We start from the raw sequence: 19162 nt of genomic DNA on the forward strand, positions 1-19162 counted from the left end.
GTATTTTGTGTTTTTGGTGGTTTCGAATTCACTTTTTCATGCCATCATGCTTTTTGGTTGTCGTTTATATGGAAGCTGTTCATACGCTATTAATATCATAACCACTCTCTTACTGCTCTGATTGTTTCTAGACTTTCTGTTGATTCTCTTATATTTTCCAGTTATATTTATTTGTTTTTAAGAGAAAGGAAGCAGTTCCTGGAAGCTTCCCAATCGATAAACTGGCTCAAAATAGAGCTAGGCTCGGCTTGCATCACATGCTAGGTTATGCCAAAAACCATGGAAGAATGGAGTTGCTATGACTGGTTTGGGTCTGCCCAGGAGACATGTATCCCTGAGCTGAAACTGAGGATGGGCTCATGTTCCCCGAGCAGTGGAGCCTTCAACAGAATCAAGGTTCTGATAAGGAGTGAGAAGAGACTTCGTGAAATGGGGTAGGCAAGCCGTAATGACTGCATCAGCCCTCCCCCACAGCTCTTCCAGAAGCGCTAACTCACTACATCTCGAGGTGTCCTCTGATCCCGGACATGGAAGGTTCTCGAGTTCTGTGACCGCCCTAAGGACCTTCATCTCCTGTTGCTTCTCCTGTTCACTGGCCTTCTGGGTGATTTTATTTAGGTTCACGTGGAACTTAGATAATCACTTTAAACCTTCAATTCACTTTTTAAGGAAGTGGGGATATTTACCGCTACCACCTGTCTGCCTGAAGACGTTTAGGAGATACGCTTTTGAAGTTCAACATGGTTCTTATAGTGACACATTTGTGCAGTTTCATAGAGCTGGTTTCTTCTGCAGACGGATGATCTCACGCATTTTATGTCAGTTGTTGTGTAACTCTCGTTTGGGAGGTAATAGCTTCTGAGCTCGTCTCCAGTCTGGAGAAATGCAATAGGTTTATTCGATGCATGGACTGATACTTCATATGATAAGAGGGAGTATTTAGAGTAGGGACTGACCTGAAAAGTCTGGAATGTATATTGTCTAAGTACAATTTTTTTCTGTATTGACTACTGGTCCGATAAGCCACCATGCAGTGTGTATAGTGACCACATTTCCTTGGGGAGAAAAACTGAGTATGTCACATGACAGTGGTTTTTGTGACTCCTTTTGTGGAAGAGGCAGTTTGGTTGGAGGGTTAGGCCAAAATGTTGACACTTTGGGATATTCCAGTGGTTTGTGGGAACTGACAGAATTTTTAAAAATATAAACTTGATCTAAAAGTGGTGCATCATGTTGTAAACACCCAAACTGTACAAAAGAGTAATCAATGAAAATTGGAGCTCCCTCCCACTTCAACACACATGGAGTTCCTCATTTCTTCCCCAGAGGCAGCCACTTCTAACAGTTTTTTAATGTGTCCTTCCAGAGAGATTCTACATATATGCGTACACACACACACACACACACACACCTCCGATCTCCCTCTCACCTCTTTTATTTTTAACATGAATTATAGTATAATATGCCCTCTTGACCCTCTGCACTGTCTTTTCAGCTCCACAGGATATCTTGGAGATTATGAAGTAGAATGTTTAAACTAATACTCTTAAACGTCTTAGAAGTGTCTCAGAACTTGACAGAGTAGCTATTCGAAGTTTTTTGGTGATGGATGTACTCTCAAGACTGACAGTCACTCAGATGGATCTCTGCAGTCATTTTAGTCCAGTTTTTTTTTTTTTTCTCTCCATAGGATAGGAAAGGAACTCTATCAGCAGCCCAACTTCCAAATAGATACTGAGTGGAAAGAAAGATTATCCATTTGGATGACTGATCAAGCAAGTGAATTTAAAGACCTTGAGATGTGAATAAATATTAGTCATTGCAATCCCACAGCATTAATTGAGTTGACAAAGCTACCCAGTGATACCCCGTGAAATGTGATGAATGTAGTCTTTCCATAGACAGGTTAGCAGCAGTAACCTGATGGCTTCTCTCCTCAGAAGGTTCTGAAAGCTGGACAACAAAGAAATATCAAATAAAAAAATTTTAAGATGCCACTTATTATAGCATTAAAAACATGAAATATGTAGGAATAAGTCAAATGAAAGGTGCACGAAACCTCTACACTCCAAACTATAACATTGTTTAGAGAAATTAAGGAAAAACTAAAAGATATACCACGTTCAGGGATTGGAAAACTCAATATTGTAAAAACGGCAGCTCTTTCAAGATTCACCTGTAGGTTCAGAACAAACCCATTTAGAGTCCCCAGCCAGTTTTGTTTTTTGTTTTTTTGTCATTTAAGAAGATGATTCTAAACTTTGTATGGCATTTAAAAGAGCCAGGAAAAGCCAAGGCAATTTTGAAGAACAAAAGGGATGAGGGCTCATGTTATCAGTTATCAGGACTTGCCATAAAGCTATATTGTGATGTGGGCACAAGGATAGTCAAATAATCCAGTGGAACAATACAGAGTCTGAACATGTATTTCCACTTGACCCATGACAAAGGTGCACTGAAGTGTAGTGGAGAAAAGACAGTCTCTTCAATAAATAATGTTAGGTCAGCTGGATATGCATATGGAAGGAAAAGAATCTTAGCCTTTGTGTCACTCTCCATAAAAATCAGTACCAAAAGGATTGTAGATCTAAATGTGGAAGGTGAAATGAGCGTTTATAGGAGAAAACATAGGACAATGTCTTTATGAGCTTGGGGTGGACAAGCATTTCTTACAGGACACATAGAGCATTCAACATGAAAGAAACACACGGTAAGTTGGACCTCCTTAAAATAAGAAATTCTTTTTATCAAGAGATACCACAAAGCATGAAGGACAAGCCACAGAATGAGAATCTGTATTTGCAGTGCATATATCCGACACCCGAGTCGGATCCAGAGTATGTAAAGAACCCCTATAATGTAAGAAAATGACTTGACAACCCACTGGGAAAAAGAGGCAGAAGACTAGAATTTGGACTTCACAAAAGAGGACACCCAGTTGCTGGTGAGCCTGTGAAAAGATGTGCCACTTAACTAGCCATCAGGAAGGTGCCGAGCAAAACCATGGTACCAGACCATTGCACCGACCAGAATGGCGGAAATTAAAATGGCAGACGGGTCAAGTGTTGCTGGATGTGGAGTGGCTGGAATTCTCACACCCTGCTGGTAAAACTCTCTCTCAGTTCTGCAGCCACTTTGGAAAACCGTTTGAGTGTATCTCCTAAAACTGAGCGGTACAACAGCATGTATAAGACTGTGTTATAGCAGCGTTATTAATATTCCTACCTGGAAACAACTCAGTGAAACCTACACTCGGGGGGTAAATACGTGAGGGCATATTTATACAGTGATACTACGCAGAAAATTTATACAGCTGCATGCCACACGATGGGTAAATCTCACAAACGTCATCTTGAGCAGATGAGTCTGACTTCAGAGCACATTGTAAGATTCCATTCCTGTAAAGGCAGAACTTCCTTGTGGTCTGACAGATCCCGGAAGTGGGTACCTTTGCGGGAAGCAGTGAGTAAGAAGGGGGCACAAGAGATCCTGGTGCTCTGCTAGCGCTCTGTTTCTTGCTAGGGTGGTGACCAACTGGGGGTGTTCCCTTCGCAAGTTATCTTTGAGCTGTACACTTATGACTTTTCTGTGTATATGTTCTACTTGAGCTTAAAAATATGCATAGGAGTACCTGTATACATACATACATTTTACATATTATACATGCAGACAAGTATCTACATGCCTGTATATATATGTGTACATATATATATATACTTGTATATGTACTTATATGTAATGTAATATAGGATAAGTATAGTAATCACATACAATGTAAGCTCATATAACATATGTATACTTACAGATACATTTATTAGTGTGTGTATATATAACCATATATACTTATGTGTGAGTATACATACATGTGTGCACTTATATACGTACATATGGATACGTATGCGTGTACACACACACACACACACACACACACACACACACTAAGAGCTATGTCCTGAACAGACCACAAGATGGAGACGTGAGTCAGCAGAACCAGAAGAAAACGTCACTCAGCCCTTCCCAGTGTGTGGATACTGAGAAGCGAGGATTTTTCTCCCTTGAGAGTGAGGGGGGAGTGCTTGCTCAGCTTGCTTGTGCCTCCCGCCTTCAGCAAAGGAGCCTTGTCGCCCTTCTGTTTTGTCTTCATCTTCCTCTTCCTTCCCTTCCTCTGTTAACTGTAAGCCTGTTTGTCATTTGAAAACTTCCCCTCGGTGACTGTAGACCCCTGCGCAGACTGTCCTCCTGTTCTTGCTTCTCTCTCTCTCAGTCATCTTCCTTCCTCATCTTTAGATCTTTTTCTTCCATTGCTCTTCCCCTCCCCCCACCTTGGGGGGAAAATGTGTGATTCTGGCATTTCTTGATTTTAGTGTTGTTTCCTACTCTTAATTTTAAAAGCAGAGGGATGCATTCAATACCACTTTCTGTCTTCACTTACGTTGTGGATCTTCGTACCCCTAGTATCTTCCCTCCCTTTAATTCCCTTCCTCGCGGAAATGACTCGTCCTTAATTGGATCTCAGACAAATTACCAACAAGATACAGGCTCATTATAACAAGTCAAACCATACTGAGGTGTAGCCAAAAATTAATTCTCTCCCTTTCTTTCCCTCCAGTGCCATCATCCTAAAGTAACTAGTGTTAACTGTTTGGACGATTTCCTTCCCCACATTTGTCTGTGTTTATACAAATATTTGCAAATATATTTACATACATATGCATTTTCCTTTCCTTTTTTTTTTCCCCCAATGAAGACAGAGTTGTCCTATACATATTACTCTGTAATTTACTCTCTTCATTTCTGGACAGCCCACCAAATCTAGATCTAGCAAATTCTTTTCGGTGGCTGCATTATTCCACAATATAAGTATGTAGTCATTCATCCAGCCGCTCCCCATTTGACGGATACTGAGTTGCTTAGTTTTTTGCTATGACAAGTAAAGGTGGCAGTCAGGATCCGTGGTGAACGCGGCTTCTATTTCTGTAGGACACGGTCCCCAAAGTGGGGTGACTAGAATGAAGGGACGGGTACCCAAGTTCAACAGGCACTGCCATTTCTATTCCTGAAAGTCCCAGTGCCTCCTAGTCCCCCCAGCGCCATATGGGGGAGCCCTGTTACAGAACTGCTTGGGTTTTGTTGATCAGATGGGCGAAAAATGGTATCTTGTTTTGGAATTGCAGTCCTTAACCTCTGATGTATTTGTGACTTTTGATGGGAAGATAAAAAGATTCCTTACCCCTGCGTGTATTAATTTTAAATTATAAAAACCATGTGGGAATTGAAAAAGAAAATTCCAGTCTATGAAGAAGCAGGGAGAAGAACCCCAAAATCACCTACACGCACTGTATCGTAAGTTACATATGTTGATTTTTTTTTAAAGGCCTATTAATACTTTCCAACTTGGGCTTTTTATAAGTGAAAATGTGTAAGAAACTGGAAAAAGCGTTTTCTGGCTTATTAAAAGTGGTTTTCTGTTTCTCCCTCCCTCTCTTGCCTGTTTGCCAAGCACTTTCAGATACTATTGGAGCCTCATAATAATCTTTGGGGTAAGAGAGGAGAGAGGAGGGCCGGTTTGCAGATGGGGAGACTGATCCCCAGAGAAGCCAGCATACCCGAGGTGAATAAATGGGAGCAAGAAAAGAGAACTCAGGTTTCCCTGTCCTTTGCTGTAGGTTTTGTCTCTTGGGGCTTCCCTCTCTCGATTTTAGTCTCCTACCATGGTTCCCTCGTAGGGACCCTCATTGGTTCATTTCTCCCTGGCTTCGAGTACTTTGTCCTTCTTCCTGATCCATGTATGTAACACACAGTGTTCCCTCCATACGTTCAAGGTGCCTATTGCAGACTCCGCATGTGTCATTCAGTGGTGGGAACCAAGGGTCCGGTATTACAAAACCTGGGTTTCAGTTTTGACTCCATCATGTTTGGTAAAAATGCGGGTCATCACGACTCTACCAAATATTGTGAAGTCTTGAGATGAGACAAATGTAGATGAAGGCCTGTGTTTATGCTTCTGTAAAGTGCTTTGTAAACGGGGCTAAACACGTGCTGTCACGGCTCTTTGCAGAGGGGAATCCAGAGATGGCATGCCCTCTGGAGAGCCCTTTCTGTCCTGCACCGGTTAGAGAACGGTACGTGCGAGTTAATACACAAGTGCTAAATTGTGTGCTGCGGGCCGTACGTGGTCTAGGAGATAGGAACAGGGAGAGAGCCGGGTGAGGCAGAGAAGTTGAGAGGTCCGCGCGTGAAAGGAGACTTGACACAGCCATTGCAGAGTCGGGAGAATTCGTGTATTTTCCCTCTTCTGGGCTTTCTCGACCCCACCTCTTTGTAGACTGATCCTGTCCGCACCGGTCTACATATTGGTGTCGGGCTGGCTGCAGAAATACCACCTCAGGGTGCTGCAGGTTCCCGGGCCCTGTCCCCGGAGGGAACACGAAAGGCCCAGTTAAAAGCATGGGTGCCCGTCTCGAGAATTTGAGTCTTTAGATGGCAACTAGATGCGTTGCTCTCATTCAAAACAAGATTGGCGAGGTGGAAATGGTGACCTCGCGGACACCCTCAGATCGGCTTTTACTGCCAGGTTCGGATTTTTGTACATCAGCTGACAAATACAGATTTCTACCTGTTGGTCATCCTTCTGCCAGCTACAAATGTCGTTTTATCACACTTGCCTCTTTGTCCTGGAACGGGGTTAATTTACACAATTAAGTGAATATTTTACTGCATTTTATCTTTATTTTATAAGATGAGTGAGAATGGAAGCAAATAAGGGTGGGGAGGCATTCGTAGGGTCGAGACAAAGATGGAGATCAGTGGTCATGCTGAATGCTTAAATGCAAATTGTTGACCTCAGTTGGGCGCCCGTCGGATATGTCCTGCAAGTGTGCGGAGTGGGACATGTAGGGCCATTGTTATTGAAAACCCCTCATGATATATAAGCATATTGTTGGCTTTCACTCATTCTGTTTCCAAACGTATTTTTGGGCAGCTCTGTACTCACGGAAGGAGCTGCTTCTAAGTCAATGGCAATCAGGGCGTCGCTCGCATTTTGTACTTGAATTTTAACCACCGACCAGCAGGTGGCTCTCGGTCACCGTAAATTCGGCAGAGCAGCCAATTCATCTCACTTAGAATTCTGCTTTGTATAACACCCCTGCATTGCCCTCCTTTCCCCGTCAGGAGCCCCGACAGTCAAGCAGGGTAAAGAACCCAGATTTCCTTTTGTTTTTATTTTCTTGATTTGGGGCTGCTTGGATGACTCTTAGGAAAAGCCCTCCGGGATTTCTGAACTTGGGTTTGGAGGTCAAAACTTGCCATCACCTTTTCCAGCCTCCATTTCTGTTCTTCTGTGAACTGTCCTTGTCAAGTTTGTAACTTACCGTTAAAACTTGTTCTTGGTCAATGTGGTCGGCAGTGAGGAAGGAAAAAGTGGGATTGGTTTTAAACCAGAAAAATATTTGACTGCAGTGGATTTTAAAGACGTCATGGCAAGACTGTGCTTGGGTGATACGTAAGAAGTAGTTTCCATGTTTGAGTTCTTACCTGTTCTGGCCTCCTACTCAATAAAGATTATGTGTTCAACTTCACAAAAACAATTATTGGGTATTTGCAAAAGGCACAGTGTGAGGCATTTATGGTCCTCAGGGTATCGTCTCCACGAGGTCAGATACTTGTCTATCTCGTTCACTTCCAAGCCCCGAGATTAGAGCCTGGCTCGTAGAAGGTGCTTGGTAAGTACTTGTAGGAAGGGTGAATGGACAGGTGGATGGGTACAGAAAACAACAAAAACAGGACAGAGTCCTGGCCTAGAGAGTTTAGCCATCTAGTAAATATGGCTACAAGATAGTAGCAAGAGCAATTTGACTTTGGGGTCGCTCTTAGGGACTATGTTGAAGTTTGAGAAAATTCTAGAAGGAAATAAAAAATTCTCTTCCCCTAGGTTGTGTCACTTCCCCAAGTTCCCCACTTTTGAAAATCTTTATCCTCTGTCTCCAGTCTATTCACCAACACTTGGGGAGTTTTCCTGTGATTCGCTGTGGGAATTGTCCTTTTCTTGCTGTTCCCTCTTGCCATTTCCCTCATCCACACCCCCATCACCTTCCGCCTGAATTACACCAGCCTCCTGACCCACCTCCCCGCCTGCGGCCTCTCCTCAACGTAATCCAGGCCGCATATTGTTGCCAGATTTTGCCTCCCAAGAATTTATGTCAAAGAATCTATTTCTGATTGAAATTTGAGCCCCTGTGCATCTTTATATTCATGGAAAGAAACGGCCAAAAGAAGTTCGGAGAAAGGAACTACACTTTCCATACCGCGGTAGCGTTTTCTCATCTTTTTAGACAAGTCTAACTGCAAAGCTTCACAGACCCAATTCAGTTCACCCACACCCTAGAAATACCTTCTCCAGTCCTATCTGCACCCCGCCCTGTGGTCTGTGACTGTGCAAACGCTACTGCTTTTTTAGACAAAACGGACATTTTATATGGTCACTTTGACATCTTTTGGAGGTGCTAAGAACAGCTAAGGAAAGCTACCTCTTGGAATTCACTGCTTTTTCAATTCTGCGTTTGGTTGATGAGAACACCCTTCCCTATGAGCTCCCAACAAGCTTCAGCCACATTTGTAAGGTGAAAAACATGGGTTACCTGCACTGTCCCCCACCCCCAGGTAGTATCGTAATTTAATGTACATCATTTGCTTTGGGGGATGAGAATGAAATATTTTTATATCTTTAGAAGCAACTGTGAAAACTTAGGGTATAAAATCTTTATAAGACAGATACCCAACCCATTTATTAACGTGGTGTTCATTTCAGAAGTTCTGTCCGTTAGGTAAGTTCCATCCCAAAAGAATATGGACGAAAATTAACTGATATATTTAAAAAAAAACCCAAAAACCTCAAGTCTCCCCTAGCTTCCGGAGCGTAGTGTTTAGTATTTCCCTTCCTTAACTTCCTTTCTAGAGGAGAAGCACTCCCTTCATATTATTCCAGAAGCTGGGTTGAGCTATAAGGTGTTTCAGTGAAAGAATTCTCTTTCAGGTGATACCCTCTTCATCTGCTTGAACAATACCAGTGTTTGCTGCTGGGGTCTCAGAGGCACATAACAATTGAAACAGGTTTTCAAGTTTTGTTTGCCTTTTTTTTTTTTTTTTTTTTTAAATCTCTCAAGATGAAGATGTTACGTACTCCTCTCATTTTGTCTCTCTCTTGTCTAAAGAGCTCAGTGGTTTTCCTGGTTCTGTTGCATAAACATGTACTGAATGCTTATTCTCTGGCATATTCCAAGGCACTGGCTTTTTGGGGGTTTTGGGGTTTTGGGGTTTTTTTTTGGCTATGAGGGATATAAACATGACTGTCATGCGGCCTCTTTCCTCGCAGAGCTCATAATTTAGGAAGGGAGACAGATAAGTAAATAACTCACTACAATCCTGCTTGATAAATGCCACGTTGGAGGTTTTGAACAAAGTGCCATGGGAGCGCCAGCGAGTGATTGATTCAGGGGAAGGGGGATGGGGATGGGGATCAGGAAGGACCAAACAGGAGAAGTGACATTTGAGTTGAGCCTTAGGGGATGAATAGAATTTTGCCAGATGGACAAAGGGGTGGGGGTGGGGACCCTCCAGACTCATACAAAAACATGAGAGCGTGGAAGTTTGTGCCTTTGTCTGAGAAGCGGTGCGCGGTTTGTAGGGCCGAAGGAAGAGTAGGGTATGGAAGGGGGTGTTGGGAGACGAAGTGGCAGGGATCCCTGGGGCCATGTTGTTGAGCTTAAACGTCATCTGTGGCTTCTAGGGAACCGCGAAAGTTTTAAAACAGGGAAATGTCAGGCCAGATCTCTGTTTTAGAAAGAGAGTTCTGGCCCCAGGGCAAAGATGATTTGAATGCGGGTGACCAGGAGCAAGGGGACCAGGGACCAGCCACAAGGCTGTGGTGGCCATGCTCTGCAGGAGAGGTGATGAGAGTCTGAAGCAAAGCAGTACCAGCAGGGGTTGGAATGAGGGCTCAGACTTGAGCACGGCCCTGAGGGAGGCCTTGGGAATGGATGAAATGTGGGAGAGGGGGGACAAAAGTCATACAAGAGAGAAAGGTTTGGGTGACTTGGGAATACAGTGATGGAGCTCACCAAAACAGCACGCGCACGTAGGAGAAGAAAGGTTACGGGGTGAAAAGAATGGATTTGGTTTTGGATATATTGGGTTTGCAGTGGAATACCCAGTTGGAGGGTCCCAAACAAGAAGACATACAGGCAAAGAGAGCCTGCAGGAAAACATCATAGGTAGAGGGGAAGCTGAAAGTCTCAAGCATGGTGATTTTCAATCAGGATGTGGGGGGAGAGGACCTGCTTCCCCTGGATATGTGGGGTTTCAGATTCTGATCCTGTCCTGCCAGGGAGGGGAGCATGCCCCTCTCCCACCTCCTGGTTAAGATCCCACCGCCATAAGGACCCAAGAGAGTGTGTCCTATTTCATTTGTACTGGGGTAGAAAAAGTGCACAAGTGCGTGCTATTTCTTGTTCTTACAGCCTGCAGCTACAGGAACAGAGAGCGTTGCCCAGAGAGGTCGCCCAGAGAGATCAGACGGCAGGAAGAGAAGATTCCCAATGGAATTGCCGAGGAACACGACTATTTAAGGGGCAAATGGAGGAAGAGGTCCTTGCAAATTACAGAGAACAGCTGCCCGCAGGAGAGAGTAGCCTGGAGGAAGCCAAGGGAGGAGAGGCTGGGTCACAGAGAAGGGCTACGGTCAGCCGTGACAAATGAGGCCTGGCAAAGGGGCGGAGTGGCAACAGGGGACATTCGGGCAGTAAGGAGAACATGGGTGAGAAGGAAGAGTTTTGTAGAGCGGCGGGCAGCAGTGGGACGGCAGCCTAAGTCGTCTCTTCTTTAGGGAAACTTGGCTGTGAACGGGAGAATTTCTAGGATAGGAAACAACTAGTGTGTTAAAATAACAAGGTTGTGCAGGAGTGAGAATGAAGGGGATGAGGAGAATGCCTGCCTGGGAATTAATGCTGTTAGACCCAGCCTTCCACGTTCCACCCTCTCCACTCTAGCCCTGTGCACCTGTGCGGCTCACATCCCCTGCCCCGGAGACATCATCCGCGTATGTAACCTTTCTGGGAGTGCCCTCCATCCCGCCCTCCCCGCACCTCTGACCCTTACCCACTCTGCAAGGCTGTGTCGAGTCTTCCTACCTTCACGAAGCCGCCGCTGCGATGGCAGAGAGACAGCGCCTGGGGTTGAGTGCAAAGAGAGGGGGCGCCTGGGTGGCTTAGTTGGTTAAGCGTCTGCCTTTGGCTCAAGTCATGATCTCAGGGTCTTGGGATCGAGCCCTGTGTCAGGCTCCCTGCTTAGCAGGGAGTCTGCTTCTCCCTCTCCCTCTGTTTGTGCTCTCTCTCTCTCTCTCAAATAAATAAATAAAACCATAAAAAAAAAGCACGAAGAAGTAGGTCTTACGTTTAGCTCTATTGCTAAGTGAGCGACCTCCAGAAAGTCCCGGGATGTCTCTTGTCCTTGGTTTTCTTGTCCTTTCTTTTCTTACCTGCTCTGACTTGCACACAGGCTTGTGTATGATGCGAATGAGATCGGGGCTGTAAAATGAAGTCTGAAATCACACAGAACACAGAACGAGGGTGTGATCCTACCATTTCCCGACTCCGCTTACTGGATGTCATTCATTCAGGTCTGGTTTTTGCCGAATAAGTTAATTCCCTCAACTTTGGTTTTTTCTTCAGTGCCTGTTATGCCAGGTTATCGTGATGAGCAAGACAGTCCCTAGCCTGGGGAGCTTCTAGTCTAGTGTGGGAGGCAGAAAATAAACTAGTACATCCTGTCTAATAGCTAGTTGTTGAAGAGCTATAGAGAAAAATAACGCAAAATAAGGAGGAGGCAGGCTGAGGAGTTACAGGGAAGGGTTTTATTTTATTTTATTTTATTTTATTTTATTTTATTTTATTTTAAAGATTTATTATTTAAGAGAGAGAGTGGGGGGCAGAGGGAGAGAGAGAATCTCAAGCAGACTCTCTACTGAGCTCGGAGCCCGACATGGGACTCGAGCCCATGACCCTGAGGTCATGACCTGAGCTGAAATCAAGAGTCAGACACTTAACTGACGGAGTCACCCAGGTGCCCCAGAGACAGGGTGGTCAGGACACATCTCTGAGGAGGTGATATTTCAGCAGAGGAGAATAAAGTGAAGGAGCAAGGCCACGTGGCCATCTGCGGGAAGAGTGCCTTAACCCCAGGGGGACAGCAGGTGCAAAGGACCTGAGATGAGAATGTGTACACTGTATTCTAGAAACAGTAAGGAGGCTAGTGTGGCTTGTAGGTTATAGTAAAGGTTTTATGCTGAGGGTGCCAGTAGATTGTGAGGTTGGGAGCAGAAGCAGGAGGCAGGAAAGGATATGGCATAGAAGCAATAGAATGAGAAGAACCGGTCAGACTTCAGGTATGTTTTGACAGATTTGTTAATGCAGTAGATGCTGTGGGGTTTGAAAGAGTCAAAGTTGACACCAGGGGTTTGGGCCAGAGCCAATGGGTCAGTAGTGCTCTTGAATTAAAATTGGGAAATGGGAGGAGAGGAGAATAGGTTTTTGTGGGGGGAAATGTTCTTTTTTCCCCTCCCTGCTCTTATTTATGCAATTTAGTACTTAATGAGAGAGAATTTAAGTACAGATCTTCAAGATCATCTAATTCCGTGATTTGCGATAGAAAGTCATCTTCTGCAGGCTTATAAAGATCATCTGCCTCCCGCCCAAGGTGAGTCTTCCCCTGGTGATGAGAGTGTCCTCTTCCTCCAGGGTTGGGCCAGACTGCAGGTCGGACACCACCGACCTACTTAGTTTGTTTGTTTTATGGGTGAGAAGAACAGAGCTGAAGAGGTTGTTGGAATGGCCAGGGATACAAGGCGCGCTGTGGTCTTCTGGCTGACAATTCCTTCACGTGTGGTTAGTTTCTCTTTTCAGTTTGATGGCAAACCCCTTGAAAGCAGGAATCATGTCTTAAAATCTTTCATGTTTTCCTTCTTACCTAGGAGAGTGCTAAGGAATAATAGTCATCATTCCAAATACTAACTTGAACATGATACCTAACGAAAAGGAAATCAAGACTTCCGCATACGTGGATGCCTATGATCTTACCTGCTCCTATAGGTAAAGTCGTATCCACTGCTGAGTTTCCCACTGGAGTTGGGGCATCAAAAAAGTATAAACCCCAAGGAGAGAGACGAAGTTCAGCCTCGACCTTCCAAACTTTGAAACTTTCCAAACTTCCAATGCTGGAATCAGATAACCAAGGAAGGAGGCATTAAGGAAGAATTTTCACTTTGGCCTACTCTGGCCAAGCACACTGCAGTTTACTATTGCTTTTATATTGAACTCTGTGAGAGTGAGACCAAAACAGTCCCTTCAGTACATATTGCCTTCCTAGCTCTGCCTTTAGCCGCAGGAAGTCTGTCCTGTATGTCTGCTGGCCGACGTGTGTTTGATGTTGATATTAAACTGTGCCCACGTCGTACCGTGTTCTCTCCTACCCGTTAAATATGTACGGATATATAACTGAAGGCTGTACTTCTCATTTGTTGTTTTGAGATGGCTCAGTCAGTTTTATTACATCTGTTTTGTTTTCCCCTTTAATCGTTTGTACAAATGTGCTCTCTGTGCGGCAAGAGCCACCAGTGGGGCACCCCAACTTTAACTTTGGAGGAACAATGTCTGCTGTCCACGCAGGTGCAGTGTACCGATTTGAGTGGGTGGCAGCTCATAGCCGGGGACGGATGCAGTGTTGAGGTTACTATGTACCTCTGACCCGTCGTACTGGTCTTTAGCACTTGCCTTCCCAGGGGTCCATACCCAGCCTCCCGTAGGAGCCCCATTTTGAGCCAGGGTGGTGCTTGCAAGGAGGTGGTAGTGTCAGGGAATGCACTTTGTAAACTCCCTCTTCCTTTCCCTTCTCGGATGATTCGTCCCCCCCGTCTTCAGAGCTCGATGAGGCTAAATGATTATTCTAGGGAATAAATCTGGCATCTTGACGTCTTAGATCCTTGGGGCGCATCAAGTAAAGTGAGGCTTTAAAGAAATGCATCTGCTATTTTGACAAGGCAGACGCAAGTTCTCTTCCGTTTGGCACGTTCGTGTCCTCGAGTAGAGAGGGCAGCCCTGTGTTTAAAATCTTAGTCTAGGGAGTCAAAAGTTGTCTTCTTGCCTGGGTTTGTTTCTCGATACGTAGCATCTTCTATAGGTTCCAGAGTGCTTGACTAGCAATGAAGTTGATACGGCCCGTTGGGCGTATGCTCATTTATTAAAGCATAGTACTTGCTTAGTGTATGCGGTATAGTATATGCACGGTATCGTGCCCTGTGTGTGCCGTGCGTTAAGTGATAGAGCGAGGCTAGTTAACATTTGCTGAATGACTCTTACCTTCCAAGAACTGCACTGAACGCTTTCTGCGCATTTCACACCTGGTGTCCCTCCCGCCCGCCACCGAGATTTTGGTCTGTTTCTCCTGTATTCTGTTTTTTTCCTCATGCCCGTGAATGAGAACAATGCCTGCCACATACTAAGTACCGAATCCATGTTTGTCGGATAAATGGATTATTTTATTTACTCCCCGGCAGCCCTCTGAGGTGGAATTTGCTGTCCGGGTTTGCTGGTAGATGGCGGGGCCAGGATTTGAACCTGTGTTGACAGCTGCTCGCTCTGGGTCGGGGAGCAGCGTGGAGTCCAGTCAAGGGTGCCTTGCGGTTCCTGCCTTCTGTCTAGTAGACGTGAGGCCCACCTCCATAAAAGGTTCAGCAGTGGGGTGGCAGTTACTTCCAGGCAACACGAGAACTGTGCAAAGCGCCAGAGGAGTCACAAGTTACAGAGACGTGAATGAATGCATGTGCTCGCTATGTTGTAACGACTGTTGTGACCGCCACTAAGGTCATGTCACCGTCATTTTCTGTGAATCCTATGAACCACACTCCCAAATGAATGACTGTTCATTTGTGGGTTGAAATGGCCAGAGATGTCTCATGAACAAGATGGTCCTTGAGGCTTGGACAGAATGTGGGCAGGTGAGGACAGGAAAGGAGATACTTGAGATAAAAATCCTATAAACCGAGGCTGAAAGCGTGTGTTCCCTGTTCCTGGGACAGCAAGGAGGCCAATATATCTGGGGCAGAAGGGGCGTGTGGGCTACTAGGGTGAGTAAAGATTAAGACTGATAATTCAGAATTTGTTTCTTGTGCCTGTGAGCGCTACATTACATTTGTGAGATTGGGTTTGAACCCCTATATGTGCTTCTGTCCGTACGCAGCCCAACCCCCTTTAATAGGAAATTCCGTGGTCATTTTTAAATGCCGTAATCTGTGGTCACAACGTTGTATCTTGTTGAGAAATAATATTTGTGCCTTTGGTGTCACATAGCCTGTGAGACAGACTTTGTCCTAATAAAAAGGCCACTTCCATTTGGCCTTATGTTTTTGAAATTTAAGACCCTCATTTATGATTATTGACTCAAATGTATCTTGGAAGATTAGTAAGGGTATTATGTGCTGTTCTCGTCTCCTTAACAGGCTGTAATTCTCCGGGGGACCAGGCCTGTGCCTCATTCATCCTCGTACCTCTTCCAGCACTGAACACAGTTACTGGCATAAACTAAGGATGCAATAAATTGTGGTCGAATTGAATTTTCAAAGCATGTGAGGCGGGCCACCTCTGCACTTGTGGGAGTAATTTGCATCGGAGCTATAGTTTCTGAGTTATGTAATGCATTTAATCTTGTTCCTAGGTCCAGCCTGATGACTGGAGGGGCTAAGCGAGGAGTCCCCAACCCTTGGCTCTTTGAGGAGCCGGAGGAGACCAGAGGTTTGGGTTTTGATGAAATCCGGCAACAGCAGCAGAAAATTATCCAAGGTACTGAATACTACTGCCTTGAATGTTCGCTGCACCCCCGAAGATCACAGGGAAAGCTCTTGGCGATTTTGTGCCTCAGGATACCTGAGGCATAGACAGATGGTGTCATCCGTCAAGGTGGCCCGCGGAAGTAGTGATTCTCCACCAGTTGGGGGGGGAGAGTGCTGACACAGCTCTGAGTCTGATAAACCCAGGTGAATCCGAGGCACACGCCTTCCTCCCTTTACTCCATGATGGGACTCGTTCTCCAAACACAACACTCCCATCTTTTTCTTCTACAAAATAAGTCCATATGGCTTTTACCGTCAAGTTCATCTTGTCCAGTGGCTTTTAAGCCTAATTGGTTTTTTACATTCTTCTGTTTTTTAAATTTCAAAAGTAATGCATGATTGTTATGGAAAGTTCAGACAATCCAGGGATATGTAACATGGAAAGCTCTCCTTATTGGTTCCCCAATCTCAAACTGTAAACAGATCAATATGTATTTCCTGGGCTTTTTTTCTACACATGTATACCCACATAAGCACACATATTTTTACGTCAATGAGATCATGACATAGGTAATGCCGTCGCTTTTACTTTTTTTATGTAACATGTGTCATAGACATTTTTCATGTTCCTGTTTTTATACATGGTTGTCGTGTATTACGGATATGTTATTCTTTCTAATTCCTTTTAAAAACAGTTTTACTGAGATATACTTGACATGTCATAAATAGCACATATTTAAAATGGATGATTCAATAAGTTTTGACATATATATGACACCGTGCATGTCCCGTACGTTTTTTATCAGATTTATCCTGAAGTATTTCATATTTTTTATTTTCTTATTAATGGTATTTTAAAATTTCTACTTCTGATTGTTGCTGGTGTATAAAAGTACAACTGATTTATGTATATTGATCTTGGATCATGCAGCCTTGCTAAACTCACTAATTTGTTACAAGCTTTTTCGTAAAGTCTGTAGGACTTTCTTTTTTCTTTTTTTTAGAGCAGTTTTAGGTACGCAGCAAAATTCAGTTGAAGGTTCTTTTGCATGTGAATGTCCAGTTGTTCCAGCACCATTTGTTGAAAAGACTCTTTGCTTCCTTGTTTTACCTTTGCTGCTTTGGCAGGGATCATTACTGTATTTACGTGGGTCCATTTCTGGGCAGTCTGTCCTGTTGTATTGTTTTATCCATACCACGGTGTCCTAATTACTGTAGCGTTAGAGTAAATCTTGAGGTCAGGTAGTGTCAGTTTTCTGCTTTTGTTCTCCTGCAGTATTGTCTAAGCTATTTTGAACCTTTTGCCTCTCCCTATACATTTTATTTTATTTTTTTTAAAGCTTTTATTTATTTATTTGACAGAGATAGAGACAGCCAGTGAGAGAGGGAACACAAGCAGGAGGAGTGGGAGAGGAAGAAGCAGGTTCATAGCAGAGGAGCCTGATGCGGGGCTCGATCCCATAACGCCGGGATCACGCCCTGAGCCGAAGGCAGACGCTTAACGACTGAGCCACCCAGGCGCCCCGTCCCTATACATTTTAGAGTCAGTTTGTCAATATCTACAAAATAGCCTGCTACGATCTTGATTGAAGTTGCATTAGATCTATTAAGTGGGGGAAAAGCTGATGTCTTGACAATATTGAGTCTTTCTATCCACAGACATGGAATATCTATTCTCTTTTGATTCCATTCATCAGTTTTATAGCTTTCCTCATACAGAACTCGTACATACTTTGTTAGAGTAGACCGAAGTACTTCATTTTGAGGGACGCTAATGTATATGGTATTGTGTTTTTAATGTCAAATTCCACCCATTTGTTGCTGGTTTATAGTAAAGGGAATGACTTTTTTTTTTTTTTTTTTACGATTTTATTTATTTATTCGACAGAGATAGAGACAGCCAGCGAGAGAGGGAACACAAGCAGGGGGAGTGGGAGAGGAAGAAGCAGGCTCCTAGCGGAGGAGCCTGATGTGGGGCTCGATCCCAGAACGCCGGGATCACGCCCTGAGCCCAAGGCAGACGCTTAACCGCTGTGCCACCCAGGCGCCCCGGGAATGCCTTTTGTATATTAACCTTGTATCCTGCAGCCTTGCTCTAATCGCTTGTTAGTTTCAGGAGATTTTTGTTAGTTCCGTTGGATCTTCTCCGTTACATGATCATGTTATCTCTAAACAAGGTTTTATTTCTTTCTTCCCAATTTGTACATCTTTTTTCGTTTTGTCTTGTCTCATCTGATTGCATTAGCTAGAACTTCCAGTACAGTGTTGAAAAAGGAGTGTTGAGAGAGGACATCCTTTCCTTGTACCTGGTCTTAGTGGGAAGGCTTCAAGTTTCACACCATCAGGTGTGATGTTAGTTCTGGGGATTTTGTAGGTAGGTATTCTTTATCAAGTTGAGGAAATTGTCTTCTATTCCTCGTTTCCTGAGACTTTTTATCATGAATGAATGTTGGATTTTGTCAGGTATTTTTTGTGCATCTAGTGATATCATCATGTGATTTTTCTTTTTTAGCCCGTGGATATAATGGATTACATTAATTGATTTTTTGAATGTTGAACCAGGCATGTGTACCCAGGATAAATCTCACTGACTGTGGTGTATCGTTGGATTTGTTTGTTAATTATTTTTGAGGATTTTTGTATGTATTAACATGAGTGACACTGGTCTGTGTTTTTCTTTTCTTTAATGTCTTTGTCTACTTTTGGTATTAGGACAAAGTCAGAAAATGACTTAGGAAGTACCCTCTTTGCTTCTGTCCTCTAAAAGAGATTGTAGAGAATTGGTATAATTTCTTCCTTCGATGTTTGGTACGATTCACCAGTGAACCCATTTAGGCCTGGTGTTTTTTGTTTTGGAAGGTTACTATTAATTCAATTTCTTTAATAGATATAGATCTATTCAGATTGCCTATGAAGTTCTTGTGTGAATGTTGGCAGCTTGTGTCTTTCTAGGAATTGGGCCATTTCATAGGTTATCAAATTTGTGGGCATAAAGTTGTTCCTAATATTTCTTTATTATCCTTTTGACGACCATTAGATCTGTACTGGTGTCCACTTTTTTCATTTCTGATTAGTCATTTGTGTTCTCTGTCTCTCTTTTTTTAGTTTGGTTAGAGGCTTATTGATTTTATTGATCTTTCTGGTTTCATTGATTTTACTCTGTTGATTTCCTATTTAAATTTCTTTGATTTCTCTTATTATTTCTTCTGCGTACTTTGGATTTAATTTGCTCTTTTTTAAAAAAAGATTTTATTTATTTATTTGAGAGAGTGAGTGAGAAAGAGC

The 19162-nt window shown here is 43.7% G+C and overlaps 1 protein-coding gene across 6 annotated transcripts in view; it reads left to right on the forward strand.

Moving 5' to 3' along the window:
* Positions 1 to 19162, forward strand: part of STX8 (syntaxin 8) — a 249021-nt gene that overhangs the window by 31242 nt on the left and 198617 nt on the right. For 5 of the 6 annotated variants that reach the window (XM_026520980.4, XM_048227159.2, XM_044391746.3 and 2 more), the window contains exon 5: positions 15763 to 15887. In XM_026520980.4, coding sequence (XP_026376765.1) covers positions 15763 to 15887 — 125 coding nt within the window. Of the gene's footprint in view, positions 1 to 13029; positions 13143 to 15762; positions 15888 to 19162 lie in introns of those variants that run through there. The other variant, XM_057311322.1, reaches the window with a different exon arrangement.

This window comes from Ursus arctos, unplaced genomic scaffold, assembly GCF_023065955.2.
Source record: "Ursus arctos isolate Adak ecotype North America unplaced genomic scaffold, UrsArc2.0 scaffold_14, whole genome shotgun sequence".
In the NCBI taxonomy this organism is placed as follows: domain Eukaryota; kingdom Metazoa; phylum Chordata; class Mammalia; order Carnivora; family Ursidae; genus Ursus; species Ursus arctos.